At 47.1% G+C, this 26,044-nt stretch overlaps 1 protein-coding gene across 4 annotated transcripts in view; it reads right to left on the reverse strand.

The window, feature by feature from the left end:
• Positions 1–26,044, reverse strand: part of LOC143987873 (heat shock factor protein 1-like) — a 110,274-nt gene that overhangs the window by 48,399 nt on the left and 35,831 nt on the right. Inside the window, exon 1 of one of the 4 annotated variants that reach the window (XM_077487022.1) lies at positions 23,051–23,295. The exons of 1 other annotated variant lie outside the window; for it this stretch is intronic. In XM_077487022.1, the coding sequence (XP_077343148.1) occupies positions 23,051–23,143 (93 nt within the window). In that variant the 5' untranslated portion in view covers positions 23,144–23,295. Of the gene's footprint in view, positions 1–23,050; positions 23,296–26,044 lie in introns of those variants that run through there. 2 more of the 4 variants (XM_077487021.1, XM_077487025.1) reach the window with 2 other exon arrangements.

Consider the following 26,044-nt stretch of genomic DNA (forward strand, 5'->3'; position numbering starts at 1 on the left):
GGGGACGAGCGGGCGCCCCCCCCCTCCTGAGCCGTACCAGGCCGCGTGCCCTCAACATGGGGGGGTGCCTTGGGGGAGGGGGGGCGTGCGGCCCCCCCACCCCAAAGCACCTTGTCCCCATGTCGATGAGGACAAGGGCCTCTTCCCGACAACCCTGGCCGTTGGTTGTCGGGGTCTGCGGGCGGGGGGCTCATCGGAATCCGGGAGCCCCCTTTAATAAGGGGGCCCCCGGATACCAGCCCCCCACCCTATGTGAATGAGTATGGGGTACAATGTACCCCTACCCATTCACCTGTGGAAAAAAAGTACAAAAAAAAAAACAACACAGGGAAAAAATATTTTATTGCACAGCTCCGGGGGTCTTCCGTCTTCGGGGGTCTTCTCGCCGGACTCCTCCGCTATCTTCTTGTAGCTCTTTTACTAGCGGAGGAGTCCGGCTTTCTTCCTCCCCGCCGCCGGCCTCTTCTCCCGACTTCGGGGGTCTTGTCCCCCTCTTCGGTTCTTCTGCCGGGCCACCGCGCCTTCTTATAGCTCTTTTGCAGGCGGTGGCCCGGTCTTCTGTCGTCGCCGCCGCCGCCGCCGCCTTCCGTTCTTCTTCTTCTTCTCCAGGAGATGTTGACACGACGCTCTCTCCGGCCGGAATGCCAGAGCCGCCCTGCGCTGCCACTTATATAGGGACAATGGGGTGGTGTCACATGGGTTGATGTCACATGGGTTGGTCACATGGGTTGATGTCACATGGTGACCCCGCCCCCTTACCATGTGACATCAACCCATGTGACCAACCCATGTGACATCAACCCATGTGACACCGCCACATTGTCCCTATATAAGTGGCAGCGCAGGGCGGCTCTGGCATTCCGGCCGGAGAGAGCGTCGTGTCAACATCTCCTGGAGAAGAAGAAGAAGAAGAACGGAAGGCGGCGGCGGCGGCGACGACAGAAGACCGGGCCACCGCCTGCAAAAGAGCTATAAGAAGGCGCGGTGGCCCGGCAGAAGAACCGAAGAGGGGGACAAGACCCCCGAAGTCGGGAGAAGAGGCCGGCGGCGGGGAGGAAGAAAGCCGGACTCCTCCGCTAGTAAAAGAGCTACAAGAAGATAGCGGAGGAGTCCGGCGAGAAGACCCCCGAAGACGGAAGACCCCCGGAGCTGTGCAATAAAATATACTCATTCACATAGGGTGGGGGGCCGGTATCCGGGGGCCCCCTTATTAAAGGGGGCTCCCGGATTCCGATAAGCCCCCCGCCCGCAGACCCCGACAACCAACGGCCAGGGTTGTCGGGAAGAGGCCCTTGTCCTCATCGACATGGGGACAAGGTGCTTTGGGGTGGGGGGGCCGCACGCCCCCCCTCCCCCAAGGCACCCCCCCCCATGTTGAGGGCACGCGGCCTGGTACGGCTCAGGAGGGGGGGGGCGCCCGCTCGTCCCCACCCCCTTTCCTGGCCGGCCAGGTAGCGTGCTCAGATAAGGGTCTGGTGTGGATCTGGGGGGGACCCCCATGCCGTTTTTTCGGCGTAGGGGGTTCCCCTTGGAATCCATACCAGACCTAAGGGCCTGGTATGCTCTCGGAGGGGGAACCCACGCCAAATTTTTTTCAGAAATTTGCCGTGGAGTTCCCCCTTCAGAGCTGATAATTCTGTCATAGTCGCCTCCGTATAAACGGAGATCCGACTTGGAGGCGATCTCCATTGAAATCAATGGGTACCGGTCGCCTACAAGTCGGATAGAAGTAGTACAGGAACCTTTTCTGAAGTCGGAGCGACTTCAGTAGTGTGCATTAAGACGGCTCTCATTCACTTACATTGCTTTTTAAATGTTGTCCGACCTGAGGCGACTAGGGGCGACCTGAAGTCGGATCAGGAGTTGCCCCTGTGTGAATGGGCTCTTAATCTAGGCTTACCTGTAGGTCAAAGTGGTTTGTAAGGGTTTACAACCACTTTAATTCTCTTACTCCTGTAATCTCAATATCTTCTCTCAGACTACTTTTACCATTCACTTCTAAACAGACTACATTTATTCTTATGTGCCACACTGTTCACCTTAATGTTTAATACTGTATGTAGGTTGCTGTTAGACCCTTTTCATACCCCTTTTGGGCTAAAAATAGGGACTGCACAGCACCTGAAAAACACCTCCACTGCAATCCCAGTGTGAAAGCTCAAGGGCTTTCAAATTGGGGTGCTGTGCTGGCAGGACGTAAAAAAAAAAGCAAGCAGCATTTTTGGGGCGGTGTGCCGAAGTGCCTGGAAAGCGCCTCGGCAGCGCCGATACACTGGCATATTTAACTCTTTATTTGCCCCCTAGCGGGGGTTAAAAGTGCCTGCTAGCTTCCAAATAGCAATGGTAGAGCGCCGCTAAAACTAGCAGCATTTTACCGTCAACCCCTGCCCGAGTGTGAAAGCAGCCTAAAAGCTGGCCATGCACCTATAGATTATCTGCAGCTTTTCTATGGTTAGATGAAAAAAGTGAAACAGATTTCTCCATGTATGCTAAACTGTGTGGATGGAACAATCTCCCACTGGGCCAAGCTTCAGTATCTTGCTAGTCGACCCCGCTGGCTCTTTGGGTGCAGGCATTGTTTAGGTTAAGAGCCAGCGGGGCCGACTAGCACAGGGGTTGACAAATTTGCTTGGATTCTAGGAGCCAGCTAAAAAAGTTAGGAGCCAGGTCCGTGACGGCGATCTGGACCTGTCCCTGGCCTGACATGGAGAGGAGTGAGGGGAAGATAGCACCCAGCCCTCCACCTGTCTCCAAGTCATTGCCCATAGCGGGACATTTTATTTATTTTATTTTTTTCAAATGACAATTTTTTTTTTTTTATTGCATTTTAGTGTAAGGCCTCTTTCACACGGGGCGGATATGTAATGATCAGCTCGCTCTGCGGGGAATCGCTCCGTTGTCCCCGCTGAGCCGGCTGCAGACAGGGCGGTCTCCGCACACTATGCAGGGACCGCCCTGTCAGATCTCTGCTCTCCTCTATGGGGATCGGACGAGCACGGACCGTCTGTCCGTGTTCGTCCGATCCGCTCTGCAGACGGATAGAAAAATAGTATTTTCCTCCGTCTGCAGAATCGGACTGTTGCGGAGGTGGATGAAATCAGGTGTCTGCGGATGCTCATCCGCAGACACCCGCTATCCCATAGGGATGAATGTATGTCCGTATTTCATCCGCAAACGGATGGATGAAATACAGACATACCATCCGCATGTGTGAAATATGAGATGTGAGGTCTCTCTGATCCCAGATCTCATATATAAAAAAAAAAAAAAAGAGGACCTGTCATGCTTTTTTCTATTACAAGGGATTTTTACATTCCTTGTAATAGGAATAAAAGTGAAACACTTTTTTTTTTTTTTTAAAGAACAGTGAAAAAAAATAAAAATAAAAATGTATGCGTGCAGAAGCGAACGCATATATGAAAGCGGTGTTCAAACCACACATGTGAGGTATCGCTGCGATCGGTAGAGTGAGAGCAATAATTCTAGCCCTAGAACTCCTCTGTAACTTAAAACGTGCAACCTGTAGAATTTTTTAAACGTCGCCTATGGAGATTTTAAAGGGTAAAAGTTTGTCGCCATTCCATGAGCGGGCGCAATTTTGAAGCATGACATGTTGGGTATCGATTTACTCGGCGTAACATTATCTTTCTTATAAAAACGAGCTAACTTTACTGTTTTTTTTTTTTTTTTTTTTTTAAATAAAAAATTTTTTCCTCAAAAAAAGTGCACTTGTAAGTCCGCTGTGCAAACATGGTGTGACAGACAGTATTGCAACGACCACCATCTAGGGTGTTAGAATAAAAAATATATATAATGTTTAGGGGTTCTAAGTAAAAGGGAAGGAGATAGGCTGGCAGGCAAGGGAAGCTCCATTAGCATTGCTGGTTGTCATTCCAACGGCGACCACAAGAGGGCGCCAGATTCCAGAAGGAACCATAGGATCGCAGAAGGCCTCAAAGCCGTGGGCTCAATTACTGGCGGCGCGGCCGGACGCGATCATGCCGGGGGGGGGGGGGGGGTCCACGGAGAAAGGATACCCCCAGCTGTGCTGCCCCAGGTGCCAGGTCACTAATTCTAGTCGCAAATGCGACCTGGCGCCCGGGTATTGTCGAGCCCTGGACTAGCAAGATACTGAAGCTTGGCCCAGTGGGAGATTGTTCCATCCACACAGTTTAGCATACATGGAGAAATCGGTTTCACTTTTTCCATCTGACCATAGAAAATCTGCAGATTATCTATAGGTGTATGGTCAGTCTTACTCTAAAATGACTGCTCATTGCCATTTGTCTATTTCACCTAACCTTATAAGGCTGGTTTCAGGAAGACAGACAGTTACTGGAGATAGCTTGGAACTGTTAAAGCAGTACCTTTGAACAGATTCAGTGTGGATATTGTTTAGCTTTACATGTCTTTACTAATGTAATCTCTTCTCCTTATATTTCATATTCTTTGAATATAAACAGCTCATGTTTTGTTTCTTTTAACCACCTCTGGATCCCTTCGCAAAGTACTGCAGAAGGTGGCCTGTACAGGCACAGCTACATATCTGTACGCCGTGGCCTTCTTCCAGGTCTGAGCATGTGCGCACCCCTTGTGACCCCAGCTGTCATTTGCTGCAGAACAATCTAGTCAGCAGGTCCCAGCCAATGATTCTGCACAGGACCCTGCTGATGGGCTGCAAACGAGAGATCAGCTCTGTGCCTTTGTTAGTAAACACCAGTTGGTTCTTCTCTCTCTGAACCCTTTTCAGTACAGGAAGAAAAAGACACCACACAGTAGAGCTGCACGGTCAATCGTGATCTTGATTCAGACCCCCCCCCCCCCCCCCCACACGATCTTAATCCAGCATTTCAACAATTCATGTAATGAGTGCAGAGCAGTTACCTGCTCACAGCTGTCAAAAAAAAAAAAACGCCGGCAATGTGCATCAACAACATTGCTCAATGCTGAAAGAGATGGAAAGAAACATTGCATCTTCTGCTCATTTACAGAACAAAAGGGCTGAATTTCGCTCTGCCAATGAGGTCAGTGATTTTATTTGAGCTGTTTTTCACGGAAGATCTGTATCAATTGATTGTGGACCAAAGTAATCTTTATGCACACACTAATATTGTACATCGCCGCCAACCCAAATTTAAAGCGGGAGTCCACCGGGACTCCGCGTTTTTTTTTTTTTTTTTAAAGGCCAGCAGCTACAAATACTGCAGCTGCTGACTTTTAAAATAGTGACACTTACCTGTCCAGCGCGCCCGCGATGTCGGCACCCGAAGCCGATCGCTAGGTCGTCTGTCGGGTCCTGCCGCCGCCATCTTGGGTATGGGAATAAGGAAATGGAGCCTTTCGGCTTCATTTCCCGGTTCCCTACTGCGCATGCGCGAGCCGCGCGGTGCAATCCGGACGGTCCCCGCTGCCTCTGGGAACTGTGTGTTTCCCAGCAGGCAGCGGGGCACTTGCGCAAAGGGGCGGGCAGTTGGGGAAAGGGGCGTAATCTACGCCCCTTTCCGCAGACAGCTAGCCCCGAAGTGGGTGCAGTTATCTGGATTATCCAGGTAACTGCACCCCCCTCCCCCCTGAAAGGTGCCAATTGTGGCGCTGGAGGGGGGGGGGGGGCATTCCGATGAGCGGAGGTCCATTTTAGGGTGGACCTCCGCTTTAACTCTTGCTAGACCATTCACAAGGAAGCATAGCATGGGTTCTGATGCAAGACTTTTTTGGGCCTAAACCCCAGACCCTTAACATGGGTATTACAAAAAAAAGAATGAATTGCGGTCCTATTGGTCCACAGACCCAATTCATCAGATGTCCTTGTTATCTGCTGCAATGGCCAGGAAACCCTATGAGATTTTGCATTTCACGCATTTTAGTGAGGATACACTGTCGTCCCCAGGGTGACCCTGAATGATTGGCTCCACAAAATTCAGCCGTTCATGAACTACCTCTCCAAGAAAATCCCAGTTATGTATATGCCTCAACATAACATCTGCATAGACAAGTCCCTCATGCACTGGCCACCTTGCAATCAAGCAGTATCTCCACAGTAAGTGTTCCAGATATGGGGGTCAAACCGTATAAGCTTTGTGAGAGGGCAACACAACAGGCTTTACAAACAGATTAAGAGTTTATGATAGAAAAGACAATAAAGTGGAGTCCTCCGAATGCCAGACTACATGGGGAGCAGTGGCGAGATTGTATGGGACTTGGTGTCACCCTTGCTTGGCAAGAGGTACCATTTGTATGTGGACAACCTTGATACAAGCTTGCCACTTTTTTTTATACACTTATTCAATCTTGGAATCGGCTGCTGTGGCACAGTACGACCAAACTGCCGCGGATCCCCACAATGACTTAGAAAGTGGGAGAAGGCCTGCTTGCGAATTACTCGCATTAATCACTTAAGGACCACCTCACGCCGATATACGTCGGCAGAATGGCACGGCTGGGCACAAGCACGTACAGGTACGTTTGCCCTTTAAGTGCCCAGCCGTGGGTCCTGAGCTCTGTGACCGTGGATGCGGGACCTGCGGACACGATCTCCGCCAGTGTCCGGCGATGGGGGTCACACAGCTGAAGAACGGGGAGAGGTTAAGTGTAAACAAACCTCTCCTCGTGCTTCCTTGTGAGCCTGTCACTGATCGTCTGTTCTCTGTCATAGGAAAAAATGATCGTTGACATCACACGCCAAGCCACGCTCCCCTACAGGAAAAAACAAACACACACACACACACACACACACACACTGCCCCCTAGTGGGTAACCCCTTCAATACCAGTGACATTTTTACAGTAATAAGTACATTTTTAATCGGATTGATCGCTGTATTAGTGACAATGGTCCCAAAAATGTGTCAAAATTGTCCGACGTGTCCGCCATAATGTCGCAGTCACACAAAAAATAAAATAAAAATATCGCTCATCGCCGCCACTACTAGTAAGAAAAAAAATTAATAAAAATGCCATAAAACTATCCCCTATATTGTAGACGTTATAACTTTTGTGCAAACCAAACGCTTATTGCGATTTTTTTACCAAAAAATATGTGAAAGAATATGTATCGGCCTAAACTGAGGAAAAATAATTTTTTTTTTATATATTTTTGGGGGATATTATGGCAAAAAGTAAAAAGTGTTGCATTTTTTTCAAAATTGTCATCCTATTTTTGTTTATAGCGCAAAAAATAAAAAAAACGCAGAAGTAATCAACTACCACCAAAAGAAAGCACTATTTGTGGGAAAAAAAATAAAAAAATAAAATAAAAGAAAGGATGCCAATTTTGTTTGGGAGCCACGTCGCATGACCGTGCAATTGTCAGTTAACCACTTCAATACAGGGCACTTAAACACCTTCCTGCCCAGACCAATTTTGAGCTTTCAGCGCTGTCGCACTTTGAATGACAATTGCGCGGTCATGCTACACTGTACCCAAATGAAATTTTTATCATTTTTTTCCCACAAATAGAGCTTTCTTTTGGTGGTATTTGATCACCTCTACGGTTTTTATTTTTTGTGCTACAAATAAAAAAATACCGAAAATTTTGAAAAAAAAAATGTTTTTTTTTGTTTCAGTTTCAAAACTTTGTAAATAAGTACGTTTTCTCCTTCACGGATGGGCACTGATGGGGCTACACTGATGGGGCTACACTGATGGGGCTACACTGATGGGGCTACACTGATGGGGCTACACTGATGGGGCTACACTGATGGGCACCAATGAAGTGGCACTGATGAGGTGGCATTGATGGACACTGATAGGCGGCACTGATGGGCACCAATGAAGTGGCACTGATGAGGTGGCATTGATGGACACGGATGGGCGACACGGATGGGCGACACGGATTGGGCGACACGGATGGGCGACACGGATGGGCGACACGGATGGGCGACACGGATGGGCGACACGGATGGGCGACACGGATGGGCGACACGGATGGGCGACACGGATGGGCGACACAGATGGGCGACACAGATGGGCGACACAGATGGGCGACACAGATGGGCGACACAGATGGGCGACACAGATGGGCGACACAGATGGGCGACACAGATGGGCGACACAGATGGGCGACACAGATGGGCGACACAGATGGGCGACACAGATGGGCGACACAGATGGGCGACACAGATGGGCGACACAGATGGGCGACACAGATGGGCGACACAGATGGGCGGCACGGGTAGGCGACACAGATGGGCGGCACGGGTAGGCGGCACAGATGGGCACGGGTAGGCGGCACAGATGGGCACGGGTAGGCGGCACAGATGGGCACGGGTAGGCGGCACAGATGGGCACGGGTAGGCGGCACAGATGGGCACGGGTAGGCGGCACAGATGGGCACGGGTAGGCGGCACAGATGGGCACGGGTAGGCGGCACAGATGGGCACGGGTAGGCGGCACAGATGGGCACGGGTAGGCGGCACAGATGGGCACGGGTAGGCGGCACAGATGGGCACGGGTAGGCGGCACAGATGGGCACGGGTAGGCGGCACAGATGGGCACGGGTAGGCGGCACAGATGGGCACGGGTAGGCGGCACAGATGGGCACGGGTAGGCGGCACAGATGGGCACGGGTAGGCGGCACTGATGGGCACGGGTAGGCGGCACTGATGGGCACGGGTGGGCGGCACTGATAGGCGGCACAGGTGGGCACTGATAGGCGGCACAGGTGGGCACTGATAGGCGGCACAGGTGGGCACTGATAGGCGGCACAGGTGGGCACTGATAGGCGGCACAGGTGGGCACTGATAGGCGGCACAGGTGTTATACTGTACTAATGGATGCCAGTGCCAAACAATAATGCATGCCAATCAGTGATGCCCATTGTGGACACTGATTGCCATCCATTATGGGCACTGATTGGCATCCATTGTGCCTGACTGGCATCCCTGGTGGTCTAGGGAGGATTACCTCTGCTGGGCATCCCTGGTGGTCTGGTGGCGTCCCTGATGGTCCAGTGTGGGCATCCTCGGGGGGGCTGTGCTGATAATCGATCAGCACAGACCCCCCCCTGTCAGAGGAGCAGCCGATCGGCTCTCCTCTACTCGCGTCTGACAGATGCGAGTGAGGAAAAGCCGATCACCGGCTCTTCCCATTTACAGTGTAATCAGCCGTGATTGGACACGGCTGATCACGTGGTAAAGAGTCTCCGTCGGAGACTCTTTACCGAGATCGTAGTTGCCGGGTGTCAGACTGACACCCCGCAACAACGATCGCCCGCGATGCGCGCCCCCGGGGGCGCGCAGCGGCTCATAATCCTGATCACGTCATATGACGTCCGGTCAGGATTATGAAACCACTTTGCCGCCGTCTATTTGTAATAGGGCGGGCGGCAAGTGGTTAAAGCAACGCAGTGCCAAATCTCAAAAAGGGGCTTGGTCCGGGGCTTAAAGCGGTTGTATATTCATTTTTATAAGTTTAACCTACAGGTAAGCCTATAATAAGGCTTACCTGTAGGTTAAAAAAAAGATCTCCTAAATCTGTATGGTTTAGGAGATATTACCCTCGCAATGCGCCGCTGACTGCAGCGGCGCATGCGCACAGGGGATTCTCGGCTGAAAGTCCGGCACACGCCAGACCCTGCTGGAAAGAAATCTCCTGCGACGATATCGCAGCTCCAGCCACTCACAGTGCCAGAGCTGCGATACCCGGAAAACACGCCGAGGGAACATGTCAGCTTCCTCGGTGTGGATCGGACCAGATGTCGGGGCCTCCTTCTAAGGTAAGTATTTCATAATGAGCTAGTATGCGGTGCATACTAGCTCATTATGCCCTTTCCTTTGCAGGTTAAAAAAAAAATAAAAAATAAAAAAAAAAAAACACCTTCAGCGGGTTTACTCCCGCTTTAAGTGATTAAAGTGGAAAGACAATCAGAATGTTTTGGTCTCATATTCCATTCAAACTGGCACGACGGTCCAAATTAGCATGGTATCTGGTGTCATTGTAAAGCCTCCCTGTGTCCATTACTATTATTTTTGTATAGGTGGCGCAGACTTCAATTACCAAATGATAAAGCTGTATTTATCTTCCCACAGAGTTCAACAAAGGGTCGATTGGCACCCTAGACATTTTTCCTGGTTTGGTAGGGCGGCTATCTGTAAAATTACCGTCCTGCTAAAGGTCCTCTACCTACTCCGCACACTACCTATCAAAACTCCTATGAGCTTCTTTAGATCCCTCCAGGCGCTACAAACTAAATTCATCTGGGCCCATAAACCACCTCGCATTAGACCCATCTTGCTGTCCAGACCCAAAGACCAGGGAAGCATGGGCATATCCGACTACAAAGCCTACTATCACGCTACGCACATTGTTCGCATAATTGACTGGCATTGTCATTCGAACTTCAAAGATTAGGTATCTATAGAAAATGACATAAACGACGTGCCCCTACAATTCTCACCCTGGATCCCAAAATCTAAACTCCCTCAAGTCTTCAAATTACACCCTCCGATTGGCACCTCATTGAACATATTTCACCGCCTTACTAAGCACCCAAAATTTTCTACGCCTATAAGCCCTCTCACCCCATTACAGAATAATCCTGATTTCATACCAGGTGTGGGTAACAATACCCTGCAGTCTGCTGACACAGGGAAACCTTTGTTAGCTATACACTGTTTTGCAAATGGTGAAATGAAAGATCTCAACCAACTTAAAGCGGACAATACCCTACCTCTACTGCCTAGGTGGACATAATTCCAAATCCGTAGTTGTCAGTAACAAGACCCGTAAGGGACACTTCACAAAAAACATTACAGAGTTTGAGTCGGTGTGCTTGGAAGGGGTCCAAATTCAGAACTCCCCCTCTATTTCCTATAGGTGGCTACAGGGCCTTCGGACATCAGGTCTGGATAGGTTCAGGGAGAGGTGGTCGCAGGCACTAAACATGCAAATCTCAGAGCACCTGTGGGAAAGAGCCTGCATCTCATCACATAAATGCTCCCTCAATACACAGGTGCAGGAAACTGCATACAAACTCCTGACCCATTAGTATGCCACCCCAGATAAAATTCATAAGTGGTATCCTCAGTCATCAGACCTATGCTGGAGGTGCCATAAAGAAAAGGGCACTCTGCTGCATGTTTGGTGGCAGTGTGATGTGATTACACCATTTTGGACCAGAGTGATCGAGACAATTCGACGATTCACGGAGACTGAGCTCAGGCTTGATGTGGCCAGTTTGCTTCACATTTCAAATTTTTCCCTAAAGAAATACAAAAACTCTATCCAGGCATTTGATTAACACGGCCAACTCTTTAATTCCACTCTTTTGGAAATCCTCAAGCACCCCCACGTTGAAAGACTGGCTGCTTAAGGTGGCCTCCATATGTGAAATGGAGGACACGCAAGCTCAATCGAATGAGATAGTTGAGCGTTTCCATGAGACTTGGTCTCCGTGGTTCGTCTTTCGGTATTCCCAGGATCACGCTCGTATGTCAGAGATAGATTGAACGCAGACAATCATTGCTCATTATTACCACAGCTATCAAGTCTTTGTTTGCCCCCCTATGACTTTTTTAATGGATCACACACACATATTGTGACATCTAGCCGAAATAGCCAACATAGGCAAGTACCTACTTGGCGAAGACCGAGCTCACCAAGCTATACCTTGACACTCTCATGACGTTATTTTTTTTTTACACTTCACTTTTTTAAACTTCAGGTCTTCTTCCCTTCCTTTTCCACTCCTGCTTATTCTTTCTACTTTATTTTACCTTTCTTCACCTGCTGTCTGGGAAACTGCAATAGGTTGGTGGCTGATCATGCCATCCTACAGAGGTTTCAGGTCATACCTGTAATCTCTGGGAGTACATTTGTTTGGATAGATGTCCACCCATAGTTTTATATGCTGTATTTCCCAGATGTTCATTGCTATATATGCAACATATGTTTGTAACTGACACAGTTTCCGTATGTATGTGCAAATACTTTTCTCATAATAAACTTTGATGTTAAAAAAAAAAAAAAAAAAAAAAAGTGTCCATTTCAATTATATACAGTATAATCATTGCTACCCCTTTGTATCCAGAAGATGCTGTGACCCAAACCCTAAGGGCCAGTTCACGCCACAGAAATGCAGTCCGGATGAGTTCCTGGAGCTTTTCTGCATGTGCGGTTTTGATGCAGTCCACTGCATTCCCCCCCCCCTCTTTTCTTATACTTAAATAATGACATGTGCCGGTGCAGGAAAAATGCAGCAGGTTTTAAAAAAAAAAAAAATTAAAAATCTGAAACGCACTGGAACTGCAAGCACTGCTATGAACTATGCCATTGAAAACCATATAACCTACTTTCCATGCATTTTTGATGCAAAAAAAAAAAACAAAAAAAAAAAACGCACTGGATCGAACGTGGTGGGAACTGACCCCAAATACAGATGCAGTGACCCAGCTGCACGAGAGGCATTTTCTTGATATCCCCTCTGGTACTTCAACCCAAAGAAGATGGAGTCTGTAGCAGAAATGGAATAAGGCAAAAACACTTTATTTTTGTGTGTGTGTATATATATTGTGTGTACGTGTGTGTGTACGTGTGTGTGTACGTGTGTGTGTACGTGTGTGTGTACGTGTGTGTGTACGTGTGTGTGTACGTGTGTGTGTACGTGTGTGTGTACGTGTGTGTGTACGTGTGTGTGTGTACACACAGTGCCTTGCGAAAGTATTCGGCCCCCTTGAACTTTTCAACCTTTTGCCACATTTCAGGCTTCAAAACAAAGATATAACATTTTTATTTTTTGTGAAGAATCACCAACAAGTGGGACACAATTGTGACGTGGAACGAAATCTATTGGATTTTTGAAACTTTTTTAACTAATAAAAAAATGAAAAGTGGGGCGTGCAAAATTATTCGGCCCCCTTGTGTTAATACTTTGTAGAGCCAACTTTTGCTACGATTACAGCTGCAAGTCGCTTGGGGTATGTCTCTATCAGTTTCGCACATCGAGAGACTGAAATTTTTGCCCATTCTTCCTTGCAAAACAGCTTGAGCTCAGTGAGGTTGGATGGAGAGCGTTTGTGAACAGCAGTTTTCAGCTCTTTCCACAGATTCTTGTTTGGATTCAGGTCTGGACTTTGACTTGGCCATTCTAACACCTGGATACGTTTATTTGTGAACCATTCCTTTGTAGATTTTGCTGTATGTTTGGGATCATTGTCTTGTTGGAAGATAAATCTCCGTCCCGGTTTCAGGTCTTTTGCAGACTCCAACGGGTTTTCATCCAGAATGGTCCTGTATTTGGCTGCATCCATCTTCCCCTCAATTTAACCATCTTCCCTGTCCCTGCTGAAGAAAAGCAGGCCCAAACCATGATGCTGCCACCACCATGTTTGACAGTGGGGATGGTGTGTTGAGGGTGATGAGCTGTGTTGCTTTTACGCCAAACATATCGTTTTGCATTGTGGGCAAAAAGTTGGATTTTGGTTTCATCTGACCAGAGCACCTTCTTCCACATGTTTGGTGTGTCTCCCAGGTGGCTTGTGGCAAACTTTAGAAAAGACTTTTTATGGATATCTTTGAGAAATGGCTTTCTTCTTGCCACTCTTCCATAAAGGCCAGATTTGTGCAGTGTACGACTGATTGTTGTCCTATGGACAGACTCTCCCACCTCAGCTGTAGTTCTCTGAAGTTCATCCAGAGTGATCATGGGCCTCTTGGCTGCATCTCTGATCAGTCTTCTCCTTGTCTGAGCTGAAAGTTTAGAGGGACGGCCAGGTCTTGGTAGATTTGCAGTGGTCTGATACTCCTTCCATTTCAAAATGATCGCTTGCACAGTGCTCCTTGGGATGTTTAAAGCTTGGAAAATCTTTTTGTATCCAAATCCGGCTTTAAACTTCTCCACAACTGTATTACGGACCTGCCTGGTGTGTTTCTTGGTCTTCATGCTGCTCTCTGCGCTTTCAACAGAACCCTGAGACTATCACAGAGCAGATGCATTTATACAGAGACTTGATTACACACAGGTGGATTCTATTTATCACCATCAGTCATTTAGGACAACATTGGATCATTCAGAGATCCTCGCTGAACTTCTGGAGTGAGTTTGCTGCACTGAAAGTAAAAGGGGCCGAATAATTTTGCACGCACCACTTTTCAGTTTTTTTATTTGCTAAAAAAGTTAAAAATATCCAATAGATTTCGTTCCACTTCACAATTGTGTCCCACTTGTTGGTGATTCTTCACCAAAAAATTTAATTTTATATCTTTATGTTTGAAGCCTGAAATGTGGCAAAAGGTTGAAAAGTTCAAGGGGGCCGAATACTTTCGCAAGGCACTGTTATATATATATATATATATATATATAAACACACCTTCTATTCTTAACAGAGTAAAAACATCTACGAAAAGGAAATCAGAAGTAGGGCTTGGATAAAAAGCAACGTGTAATTAAGAGAAGAACCTCTATGGAACAGCTGAAAGGTGAGACATCTGGTCTTGCCGTTCAGTTATTCCATAGAGCTTTACTTACCTCATCACCCGAAAGTTCTCTCAACTCAAGACTCCCCGAGTCCTGAATCTGTACAGAGAGCCTATTAGAGGAGTCAGCTCAATGAACAGATCTGTGCCTACTCAGACCAAGCAGATATTTGGAGCGAATATTATATTATTATATATTTTTTACACATATCGCTACATTTTTTTACCATTTACTATCCATTTTGAAATTAGTGTGGTGTGCCACTTGGATTGTTTAGCAGCTGTGCACGTTTATTATTAGGTTATCTTATTTAAACATCACAATATTGTTTTTTACTTGTGGCGCTGATTGTTTCATCTTATAGGGTGTAACATGTTATGAAAGCAGCGGCCCCTCTCTGACAGCTAGCGGGGGAATCTTCTCCTCCCCGCTAGCGGTCAAAATGTTTTTAAAAATGCTCCGCCCACATCACTCATTCACAGTGCTCTGGGAATTGAAAATTACAAGTCCCGTCAGCCTTAGCAACTGTCAGCTTGTAGTTCTCAATGAACTACCACAGTGCTGTGGAGTGTGGTGATAGTTCAATCGTGCTTCCTGTCAGAATGTATCAGTTTCCATTAGAGCTGCACAATTAATCGCCAAGAATCGTTATCGCGATCTTGACTAAAGTGTTTCACAATTCTTTCTATGCAAAGAATTCTTTCTACTCTTCTGAAGCCACATTAGTCAAAAGAAAGGAAGAGAAAACCTGGGCAGTCTGCCAAGAATCAAAACATTTGGGTACAGTTGAACTTAAGTATAAACAATGTAACAATTTGTCAATGGACTAGACTGTAAGTGAAAAAAGTTTAACCACTAAACACAACCTTTTTCTGACATTTGTTGGTTTCAAGTTAAAATCATTTTTTTTTGCTAGAAAATTACTTAGAAACCCCAAACATATATATTTTTTAGTAGACAACCTAGAGAATAAAATGGTGGTTGTTGAAATATTTTATGTCACACTGTATTTGCGCAGTGGTCTTTCAAATGCATTTTTTTGGGGGAGAAATTTACTTTAATGAATAAAAAATAAATAAAAAATAAAATAAACCACAACACAGTAAAGTTAGCCCATTTTTTTTGTATAATGTGAAAGATTTTACATTACGAGAATCGTGATCTTTTTATTGTAAGCAAAAAAAAAAAAAAAATTGTGATTCTCATTTTGGCCAGAATTGTGCAGCTCTAGTTTCCATGTATGAGGAAGCACCTACACTGACTGTCTGCAGGAGACCCGAATGTCAAGCAATGCTATACAGGCGCTCAAAACAAACATAAAAAAAATGCAGATTTTTACCTGTAAAAAAAAAAAAAAAAATAAAAAAAAAAAAAAAGGAAAAAGAAAAAAGGAGAGCATTTTTTTTTGGGGTAAAGGTGAACTCATCATTTAACATAGGTGCACAATGTTGTTTATTTTGCGCACCTATCAAGTGTGTATCATACATGTGCCAAAAATGTCAGAAAAACAAGAACATACATAAAAATAGCTTATCATGCCAGTAGCACACACAAAAAAATATATAAAAAAAAAAAAAATTGAATATATATATATATATATATATATATATATATATATATATATATATATATAATTTTAGTACCGTCATTGGGAATATTTGCTCTTTTGACCTTGATTTCCATTACACAGTATACAATGCATAAAGGATTTTCCCACTGTAATCTCAATAGGACCTCTGCTACAAATGCCATCACAGATTACAAAGAAAAGGTTCCAGTCATTGTAGCAGCCGAAGACCTTTCATTAACATAACAGAGAATACAAAAAGTCATCATTACATCTCCACAGGCAAGATTGTGAGTCCTGGTCCCAGTGATATAAGGGAAGGGGGTGGGGGACGATCATGTGACCTGCAGGGGTCTGCATGTAGAACAATGTAGCCACACACCTTCATTAAATGGCAGTCAGCACCAAAAATGGTTTGCCTTTCTATTACAAATATAGAGTATTGGATCATTTTATCGTCTAGCTCCCAGAAGGATCCAAATGCATGTTAGTAATTTGGTATTTGTTAAATTTTTCCTCTAACTGGAAGACAGTTTTTTTTTTTTTTTATTTACCCACGTCAATCAAACACTAAACAATTAACATTGGCTAATGCCGCATTCACACGATCGAATTGTCCGGCGTACTTTCTCTTAGAAAGTATTTTTGCAGTCCAATCTTTCCGCTGGACTTGGGTTTCAGCGGACAATACATTCGTCAGTATGCTAGTCCGGCGGACTAAAAATGACGCATGCTCAGAAGCAAGTACGAAAGGCAAGCTATTGGCTACTAAATTTCCTTTTTCTAGTCCCGTCGTATGTGCTGTACGTTATCGCGCTAGCAAACGCCGGACTTTCTGTGTGTCCGTGTGTGGCCATGTCCGTTTGGTAGAAAGTCCGCCGGACTATCCGCCGGATTGTTTGCTGGACAATTCGATCGCGTGTACGTGGCATAATGCATACAGGAGCAGCAGTTGACAGCATTTGCTTCTCTCAAGTGACACGTGTAATGAAAGATGTCCCCCATCCCTAATGGCCCATACACACGATACGAAAATCCAAAGTAAAATTTCATCCAAATGATCTTCTGATTTTCACATCATTAATATGGTGCTTTCAGCAGCTGATTCTGTTTTTTGGTCAGACAAAAGCTGGATGTGCAGACTATAACATTTTTGTCGTACATGAAATCAACATCCACTTTTCACTTAATTAGTACAGTTTTCGTACAAAAAAAAAAAAATGTGCAAGACTATGCATGCTCAGAAATAAAAGAATACATACAAAACTAGCCAACACATTGCGAAAATTCTCGCAAGACAGAATGACGTTTTGTAAGTAACCTCTTCACTTTCAACACGAGACTAGCATGCAATAAAATACATATGTTTGGTCATCTGAAAATCTGACCGTATGTACGAGGCTTTAGACTGAGCTGTAAAACAGGCAGTAAAGCTGGCCATAGACAGATCGAATTTCAGCTGGTTCAGCAGGAACCGGCTGAATTTTGATTCATCTGTCAGCAAGATGGTTGTACTGGAGTCGTTCTATCGAATGACTTCAGTACAAGCAGACTAAAGGTTTTTTTTTCGTGTGACCACTTTGGGTAGCTATAGCCACAATCATTGTGATCATTGTATTCTGATGGTGACAAAATATGTTTAGAAATATACCCCTGGGTATCGTAAACTGTCATGTGTTTTCATAAAAAACTTGTTTCAACTTTTTTCTGCCTCTTGCTACTGTTAATGCTGATCACCTCCAGCCTCTTTGCTGCTAGTTCCCATCTACAGGAATTCATGTACCTCAACAGTGGCAGCAGGGTTCCTGTCAGTGACAACAGTGGGTCATGCCCGTGTTAAAAAAGTCCACATCGGAAGCCTGTGTTACAATGCAGGAGCACAATTGGGAAAAAACAATGTCACCCGATACCAGGAAGTGACTGAACAAGGTCATTCGTGATCAGGTATTGTGTTAATGAAAGAAATGCAGTTTTGAAAATTTTACAAATAACTCTTGAAATTCCATTATGGTGTAAAAGCTTATACCCGAGCATGGTTTTAGCCTGAAGCTCCAAAATGGTCAGCATCCCAAATCCAATGTATTACAATAGGGACTTTAGCTAGAAGACCGATGCTCCAAAAGCTATATGAGCTGCTTTTGAGGTAGATTTGGTTGTTGTAGGCCCCAAAGACTTCAATGGAAATGGATTTAATGTCCTGTATACACAACCGGTTTTCCCGTCGGAAAAAACTCTGAAGGTTTTTTCCAGCAGAATTCCGCTGAGACTGTCTTGCGTACACACGATCCCACCAAAGTCCAACCGTCAAGAACGTGCTGACGTGCAGGAAGTTCAACAGCCAGTAGCCAATAGCTTCCATCTCATACTTGCTTCAGAACACGCGTCGTTTTTGGTCCATCGGAACAGCATACAGACGAGCGGTTTTCCCAATAGGAATTGGTTCCGTTGGAAATATTTAAAACATGTTCTATTTCTAGATCCGTCAGAGTTTAAAAAAAAAAAAAGTCTGATGAGGCATAGACATGACCAGAATATACGATGAAAAGCTTCCGTCGGACATTTTCTGTCAGACATTCCGCTCATGTGTACGCGCAAGTGTTTTTTTTCCCCAGGCGTGGTTTAGGCATTTTCAAACCTATAAGAACTGCCCTCCTCCGCCCCTCGATGCATTCCACTGGCTAAAACAAAAACACCTGAAGCTTGAAAGAAAATGGCAGTATTTTTTTAATTTTTTTTAAAGAATCATACTGGTGGATTATAGGTCCAATGCTGTATCTGCCCCCAGCCAGCCCTAAGACTGAAAACCAAGCAATAAAACACAGCTGATTGCCCAGTTCTCAGAGATCCCTGAGCAGAGAGAGCTGGTGACTGTCAGTCACCACTGTCTGCTCTGCCCCCCATGTTCTCACTGGAGCGCTGCACAGAGGAGGGGGCGGGAGCGGCAGGCTAAGAAGCTAAGCCAGGTCCTGGTCCAGGATTGTGGGCAGATCTTGACCATATGGCTGTGATCTTGCCCCAAGCCTGGACCAGCTCTGTGACTTCAACCCACAATCTGCTAAAAAGAGCTTTGCATGTACTTCTCCCTAAGGCTGAACCAAACCTTTCTATTCTTTAAAGCAGAACTAAACCCTCCAATCGTTTTCAACCAAGGAAGCTGCCATCTGAGCCTCTGTTTGATCTGCAACTATAATGGTGCTGCACATGTGATCAGTTATGACACCAGTCATTTGATGGTTTGACTGTTTGGTCCAGCACCCAAGAGCACATGTGAAAAGTAAATGTGAGTTTTGTGAAAACATTAAATCCATGGGTTTAGTTCCACTTTAACCCCTTCAACACTGGGCACTTTCACCCCCCTCCTGCCCAGGCCAATTTTTAACGCTGTCACACTTTGAATGAGAATTGCGCAGTCATGCAACACTGTACATATAAAAATTTTAATTTTTTTTTCACACAAATAGAGCTTTCTTTTGGTGGTATTCAATCACAGCTGTTTTTTAGTTTTTGCTAAATAAACAGAAATAGAAAGATTTTGAAAATAAAAAAAAAAGTGTTTCTTTGATTCTGTTATAAATTTTGCAAATAAATAATCTTTGTTCATAAATTTAAGTCAAACTGTATTCTGCTACTTTTCTTTGGGGAAAATAACCCAAATCAGTGTATATTAGTCTATAGGAGTCCACAAACTATAGTATATATATATATATATATATATATATATATATATATATATATATATATATATATATATATATATATATATATATATATATATATATATATATATATATATATATATATGAAAATCAATGAATCCTCATGCACTGACTGATATCATTTCATGAGGCCCGAAAATACCAGGACAGTACAAATACCCCTGAAAATAACCCCTTTTTGGAAAGTAGACAGTCCAAAAGGTATTAAAAAAGGCATGGCGAGTGTTTTGATGTAATTTCCTTTTACATACTGTCAGCAATGCAGTACAGCGTTACCATATAAATGGTGTGGAAGTGATCAGGGACACTGACTGGTGACAGTATGTAAAAAATAAAAATGAATTGTTTTCCTATTTTTTAATAACTTGTTTTTTTTACACACTGTGATTAGAGCAACACAGTGTTACCATAGTAAACAATACTACTCTGGGGAAGTGATCAGTCATCCGTTGTGTCCAGCAGCGCATTTCGCGAGGACTTCATATGACATCCACTCGGAGCGGTAAAAGTCTCGTCTGACTGTCTTTTGACTGTAGGCTGGGCGGGAACTGGTAAAAGCCATAGAAGCTGCCATTTTGTCTCTGATCTGCAGTTACTATGGAGCTGTACATGTGATCTGTTATGATACCGGCCATTTGATGGTTTGACAGGTTGGTGGAGAATTCCAAGAAAATATATATGACAGTTAACATTTCCAGTATGCCAGGAATTTACCTTTTTTATGAAAACGTTAAATCGGTGGGTTTCGTTCCACTTTAAAGCCATGGAAGCTGACAATTTATTCCTCTGTTTGATTTGCAACTGTCATGCTGCTGCACATGTGATCAGTTATGACACCAGCCATTTGATGGCTTGACAGTTTGTTTAAGTACAAATAAATGTGACAGTTATTTATGGCATGTCTAGAATATAAGGCTAAGCTTAGACCAACCTAAGCTTAAACCTGTCTAAACCACCGTGCCTCTGAAAAATGTGTTCAGATCGCTTTTTAGAGGAGTTTGACAGGCAGTGAAGAGGGGATAGGACGCCTCACCACCACCTGTTTTAACCCTCATAATTGCCCCACAAACGACCATAAAGCGCTGGGCATTTGCAGCGCTTTCCATTTCACTTGAATAGGTTGTGTTCGGCAAGCTCGCTATCCACCGAACACGGCAGGAGTGATAATTTCTGCAATAGGCGTGACATGTGAACTCCTGTTTTCTGCAGCTTAAAACAGTAGTAAACCCTTATTAAAAAAAAAAAAAAAAAACCCCACCTGCAAGGTAAAGCCATAATGTGCTAGTATGCATTGCATACTAGCATATTATGGAAGACTTACCGTAAAACAAAGCCCTCCAGCAGCGCGCGGTCAGGGCTACAGAGGCTTCCATCTTCACCCAGTCTTTCTCCTGGGTTTGCCGGCTGCCATGGCTTGCATGGCTGAGCTGCAATGACGTCACTCCCGTGCAGAATCTCTGGCACGGCACACAGCTCTGAACAAACGACATGGGTATGCCATTCCTTCCGAGCACATGTGGTGGTGATGTCACCCCCTGCTGCTCACAAATATCTCCTAACGGTTTAGGGAATATTTATTCAACCTATAGGTAAGCTTTACTATACGCTTACCCGTAGGCAAAAATACAAAAATAGAGTTCAAAACCACTTTAAAGGGGGCTGCTCAGAAGGCATTAATAGCAGCTCAACTGCTTGTTTTGAATGTCCCCAGAGGCTAGGTTTATATCTGCGTGAGTGGTTCCCACTGCGAGTCTTCACCTGTTCCCACAGCCACCCCCACAGAAAAGCACGCTGGATGTGTCCTAATGGCATGATGCAAGGACTAGAAATCGCACTCATATTGCACTTACAGTTCCCGTATGGGCTACGATTCCAGAAACGGTGCAGGGACCTTTTCCCTGCATTTCAGGAGCCACAGCAGCCCATTCAAATGAAGGGGCTGCCGCTCCCAGGCAACATGCAGCGTCGCATCAATGTGAATCTAGCCTGACAGGGAGTCTAAACGAACTACAACTGTTTTGAGAAACAGTTAAATCTATGGGTTTAGCTCCGCATTAAGGGGTGCATTGCTGTGCATTTCCACGAAGTGTGATTTTCAGCCTATTAGTTTAAAGTGGTTGTAAACCGTAGCTGATTATAAAAAGAACAACCCTGATAGGCAATTGCATAATGTGCTAGTATGCATAACCCCCCCCCCCCCCCCCGGGTCTTTCTTCTGGGTTCGCAGTTGGCTGTGTGATAGGCTCGAGCCGCGGTAACATCACTTCCACGCATGCGTGCAGGAACCCTTGGTTCCATCATGAAGCTCTGAAATTCCGGTAAGGTATGCTAGAATGCTAGATCTTTAGAGTGTGCGCGCCAATGATGGCTGCATCCAGGGAGAATCTCTCCTAAATGGCGATATTAATTTTAGCTACAGGTAAGCCTTATTATAGGCTTACCTGTAGTTAAAAAAAAATCAAAAAAAAAAAAAATCACAAAAGTGGCTTTACTACCGCTTTAAATGGGCTGAAACTGTACTTGATTGCACAAAAAAAGTAAAAACGCACTGCACTAGACCGCATGGTACCATGGCATAAGGATGGACTCGGGCATGTTCGTAACTCCACCAGGAAGCTGACACTGTGCAGCGCTAATCACAGGCAGTGAGACATTTCCCCTATTAGGGATGAGCTCAGGCGTGTTCGCATGGTCCACGTGCAGAGGCCGCCAGGAAGTCGGCGCAATGATGCGCTAATCAAAGGCAGTGAGACATTGTCCAATCTCTGCAGCCGTGCATCGGGGCAATGTCTCAGTGCCTGTGATTAGCGCAGTGCGGTGCAGCTTCCTGGCGGGCTCTACAGATGGAGCAAGCGAACACGCCTGAGCTCATCCTTATTCCCGATATGTGCAGCCGTGGATCAGGAAACGTCTCACTGCCTGTGCAGTGTCAGCTTCCTGGCGTGCTCGTGGGGGATTGCAAACACGCCCGAGCCCATCCTTACTGCGGCTCTATACATTCTGGTGCAGGAAAACGCACTGCATTTGCAATGTGCTTGGGGTGTTTTAGAAATTCATCGACACCTGCAGCAAATCGCACACCCAGTGCGGTTTTGAACACAGGTTTCCCACACCTTGTTTTGGGGTGAAAAAGGCCCTAAATACACACAAATAAAATGCCTGGGAATGGATCTGTGCCTTTCAATCACACATTCTGTTAGATAGAAGGAAAGCAGCTCTCATCCCAATGAATGGTAGGACACCTTCAGTGAGTCTCCATTGTGCAGCATTACATAGCCCTCATATAGAAGGAACATTAGTGAAATGCCCCCCCCTCCTTCCCATCATGCCCTCTTATCATCCCATCATGCCCCCTTACTTGGCTCCAGCAGATGTAATCGCTGTTTCTGGGATCTTCCACTAGAGCCCATATCTTAGTGAGGAATTTGGGGACACTGGAGCTGGCCTTCATGTTTGCAGTGCGCCAATATTGGTGGTCCCTCCTCTCAAGCTGCTGTTTAGCCTGGAAATCTCTGCCTGTTATCCCCACTCATTTACATGATATCCACACACTGTCTACACAAACATGGCCGCGCCCCCTCACGTGACTCTCCATCGTCCACATCCGACACAACAGCAGGCCTACCTCCATCACGTGACTACGACTCACGCCGCGCAGCGCAACGCTGTAATACGTTTTTCTTTTTTTTCCACCCCATTCACAAAGTTTAATTGACAGCGTGTCCGAGCGTACAGAGACAACACTGTGGTGACTTTTAGAAACGGAGGAGTCTTTGCTGGATCATTCTGAATCGATTAGTTCATCACGGCAAATGCGTTCTTTGCAATATATTTCTGTTTTTGGAAAAAATAATCCATCTCAAAAAAATTAAATATATGTTTATTCATTTTTTTGCATTACAGCCTGAGCATAGCCCCCCCCCCCCCCCTTTCTGTAGATGTCTGCGCTCCGTCCTGTGTTCCTCCAGCAGCGCGACCCCCTCCTGTCACTGACTGGATGCACACTCTCCAGTACCCACCCTGACCGCTCCTATCTGCCAGAACACCGGCCTCAGTGGTGAGAGTTCCCCTCCATCCACCTCTCCCCCGTCATTGTGCCAATGCAGCCTGCCCTGAATGTGTTCTCTCCTGCCAGCAGCACCCTCCCTCTCCTTCCCCTGCTCCAGCAGGGATAATGAGTGTTGGCAGTTTCACTGTCACTGGTGAATGGTGACTGTGGTGAGTCGTCCAGTGTCTTGTCAAATACTGTCCCCCGTCGGATAGTGTCCGTCCTGTACTGCGATGGCGCAGTACGGAGGACAAGGAGACGCCGAAGGTCTCCGAAGATGAACGGCGCCTGCGCACTGAGTCCAGGTTCAAGCCCCACCATCCACACTGTTCCCTGCGTCTCGGGGAACGCAGAGTTAGAATAAAAAAATGCAGAGGCTCCTTGTCCTCCATACTGCGTAAGCGCCGTGCCTGCGTAGTACGGGGCGTACACTATCCGATGGGTGAACAGTTTTTGGCAGAACACCATTCCTCCTCACTGACTGCAGCTCACTGTGCACTCTCTCCCCCCAGCACCAAGCCCCCTCCTCCTCTCCCCTTTCAGCCCCCCTCCTCCTCTCTGTCAGCCTCCTCTCCCCCTCTCTGTCAGCCTCCCCCTCCTCCTCTCTGTCAGCCCCCTCCTCTCTGTCAGCCCCCTCCTCCTCTCTGTCAGCCTTCCCCCTCCTCCTCTCTGTCAGCCTTCCCCCTCCTCCTCTCTGTCAGCCCCCCTCCTCTCTGTCAGCCTCCCCTCCTCCTCTCTGTCAGCCTCCCCCTCCTCCTCTCTGTCAGCCCCCTCCTCCTCTCTGTCAGCCCCCTCCTCTCTGTCAGCCCCCTCCTCCTCTCTGTCAGCCTTCCCCCTCCTCCTCTCTGTCAGCCTTCCCCCTCCTCCTCTCTGTCAGCCCCCCTCCTCTCTGTCAGCCTCCCCTCCTCCTCTCTGTCAGCCTCCCCCTCCTCCTCTCTGTCAGCCCCCTCCTCCTCTCTGTCAGCCTTCCCCCTCCTCCTCTCTGTCAGCCTTCCCCCTCCTCCTCTCTGTCAGCCCCCCTCCTCTCTGTCAGCCTCCCCTCCTCCTCTCTGTCAGCCTCCCCCTCCTCCTCTCTGTCAGCCTCCACCTCCTCCTCTCTGTCAGCCCCCCTCCTCTCTGTCAGCCTCCCCCTCCTCTCTGTCAGCCTCCCCCTCCTCTCTGTCAGCCTACTCCTCCTCTCTGTCAGCCCCCTACTCCTCTCTGTCAGCCTCCCCTCCTCCTCTCTGTCAGCCTCCCCCTCCTCCTCTCTGTCAGCCTCCCCCTCCTCCTCTCTGTCAGCCCCCCTCCTCTCTGTTAGCCTCCTCCTTCCTCCTCTCTGTCAGCCTCCACCCTCCTCCTCTCTGTCAGCCTCCCTCCTCCTCTCTGTCTGCCTCCCCCTCCTCCTCTCTGTCAGCCTCCCCTCCTCCTCTCTGTCAGCATCCCCCACCTCCTCTCCCTCCTCTCTGTCAGCCTCCCCCTCCTCCTCTCTGTCAGCCCCTCCTCTCTGTCAGCCCCCTCCTCCTCTCTGTCAGCCACCCCTCCTCCTCTCTGTCAGCCTCCTCCTCCTCTCTGTCAGCCCCCTCTTCCTCTCTGTCAGCCTCCCCCTGCTCCTCTCTGTTAGCCCCCCTCCTCTCTGTCAGCCTCCCCCTCCTTTCTGTCAGCCTCCTCCTCCTCTCTGTCAGCCTCCCCTCCTCCTCTCTGTCAGCCTCCCCTCCTCCTCTCTGTCAGCCCCCCTCCTCTCTGTCAGCCTCCTCCTTCCTCCTCTCTGTCAGCCTCCAATCTCCTCCTCTCTGTCAGCCTCCCTCCTCCTCTCTGTCTGCCTCCCCCTCCTCCTCTCTGTCAGCATCCCCCTCCTCTCTGTCTGTCTCCTCTCCTCCTCTCTGTCAGCATTTTCCACCTCCTCTCCCTCCTCTCTGTCAGCCTCCCCCTCCTCCTCTCTGTCAGCCCCTCCTCTCTGTCAGCCCCCTCCTCTATGTCAGCCCCCCCCTCCTCTCTGTCAGCCCCCTCCTCCTCCTCTCTGTCAGCCCCCCCTCCTCCTCTCTGTCAGCCTCCTCCTCCTCTCTGTCAGCCCCCTCCTCCTCTTTGTCAGCCCCCTCTTACTCTCTGTTAGCCTCCCCTCCTCCTCTCTGTCAGCCCCCCCTCCTCCTCTCTGTCAGCACCCCCACCTCCTCTCCCTCCTCTCTGTCAGCCCCCCTCCTCTCTGTCAGCCCCCCTCCTCCTCTCTGTCAGCCCCCCCTCCTCCTCTCTGTCAGCCTCCTCCTCTCTGTCAGCCCCCCTGCTCCTCTTTGTCAGCCCCCCTCTTACTCTCTGTCAGCCTCCCCTCCT

Source organism: Lithobates pipiens, unplaced genomic scaffold (assembly GCF_037356315.1).
Source record: "Lithobates pipiens isolate NorthernLeopardFrog02 unplaced genomic scaffold, aLitPip1_a1.2 Scaffold_18, whole genome shotgun sequence".
NCBI lineage: Eukaryota > Metazoa > Chordata > Amphibia > Anura > Ranidae > Lithobates > Lithobates pipiens.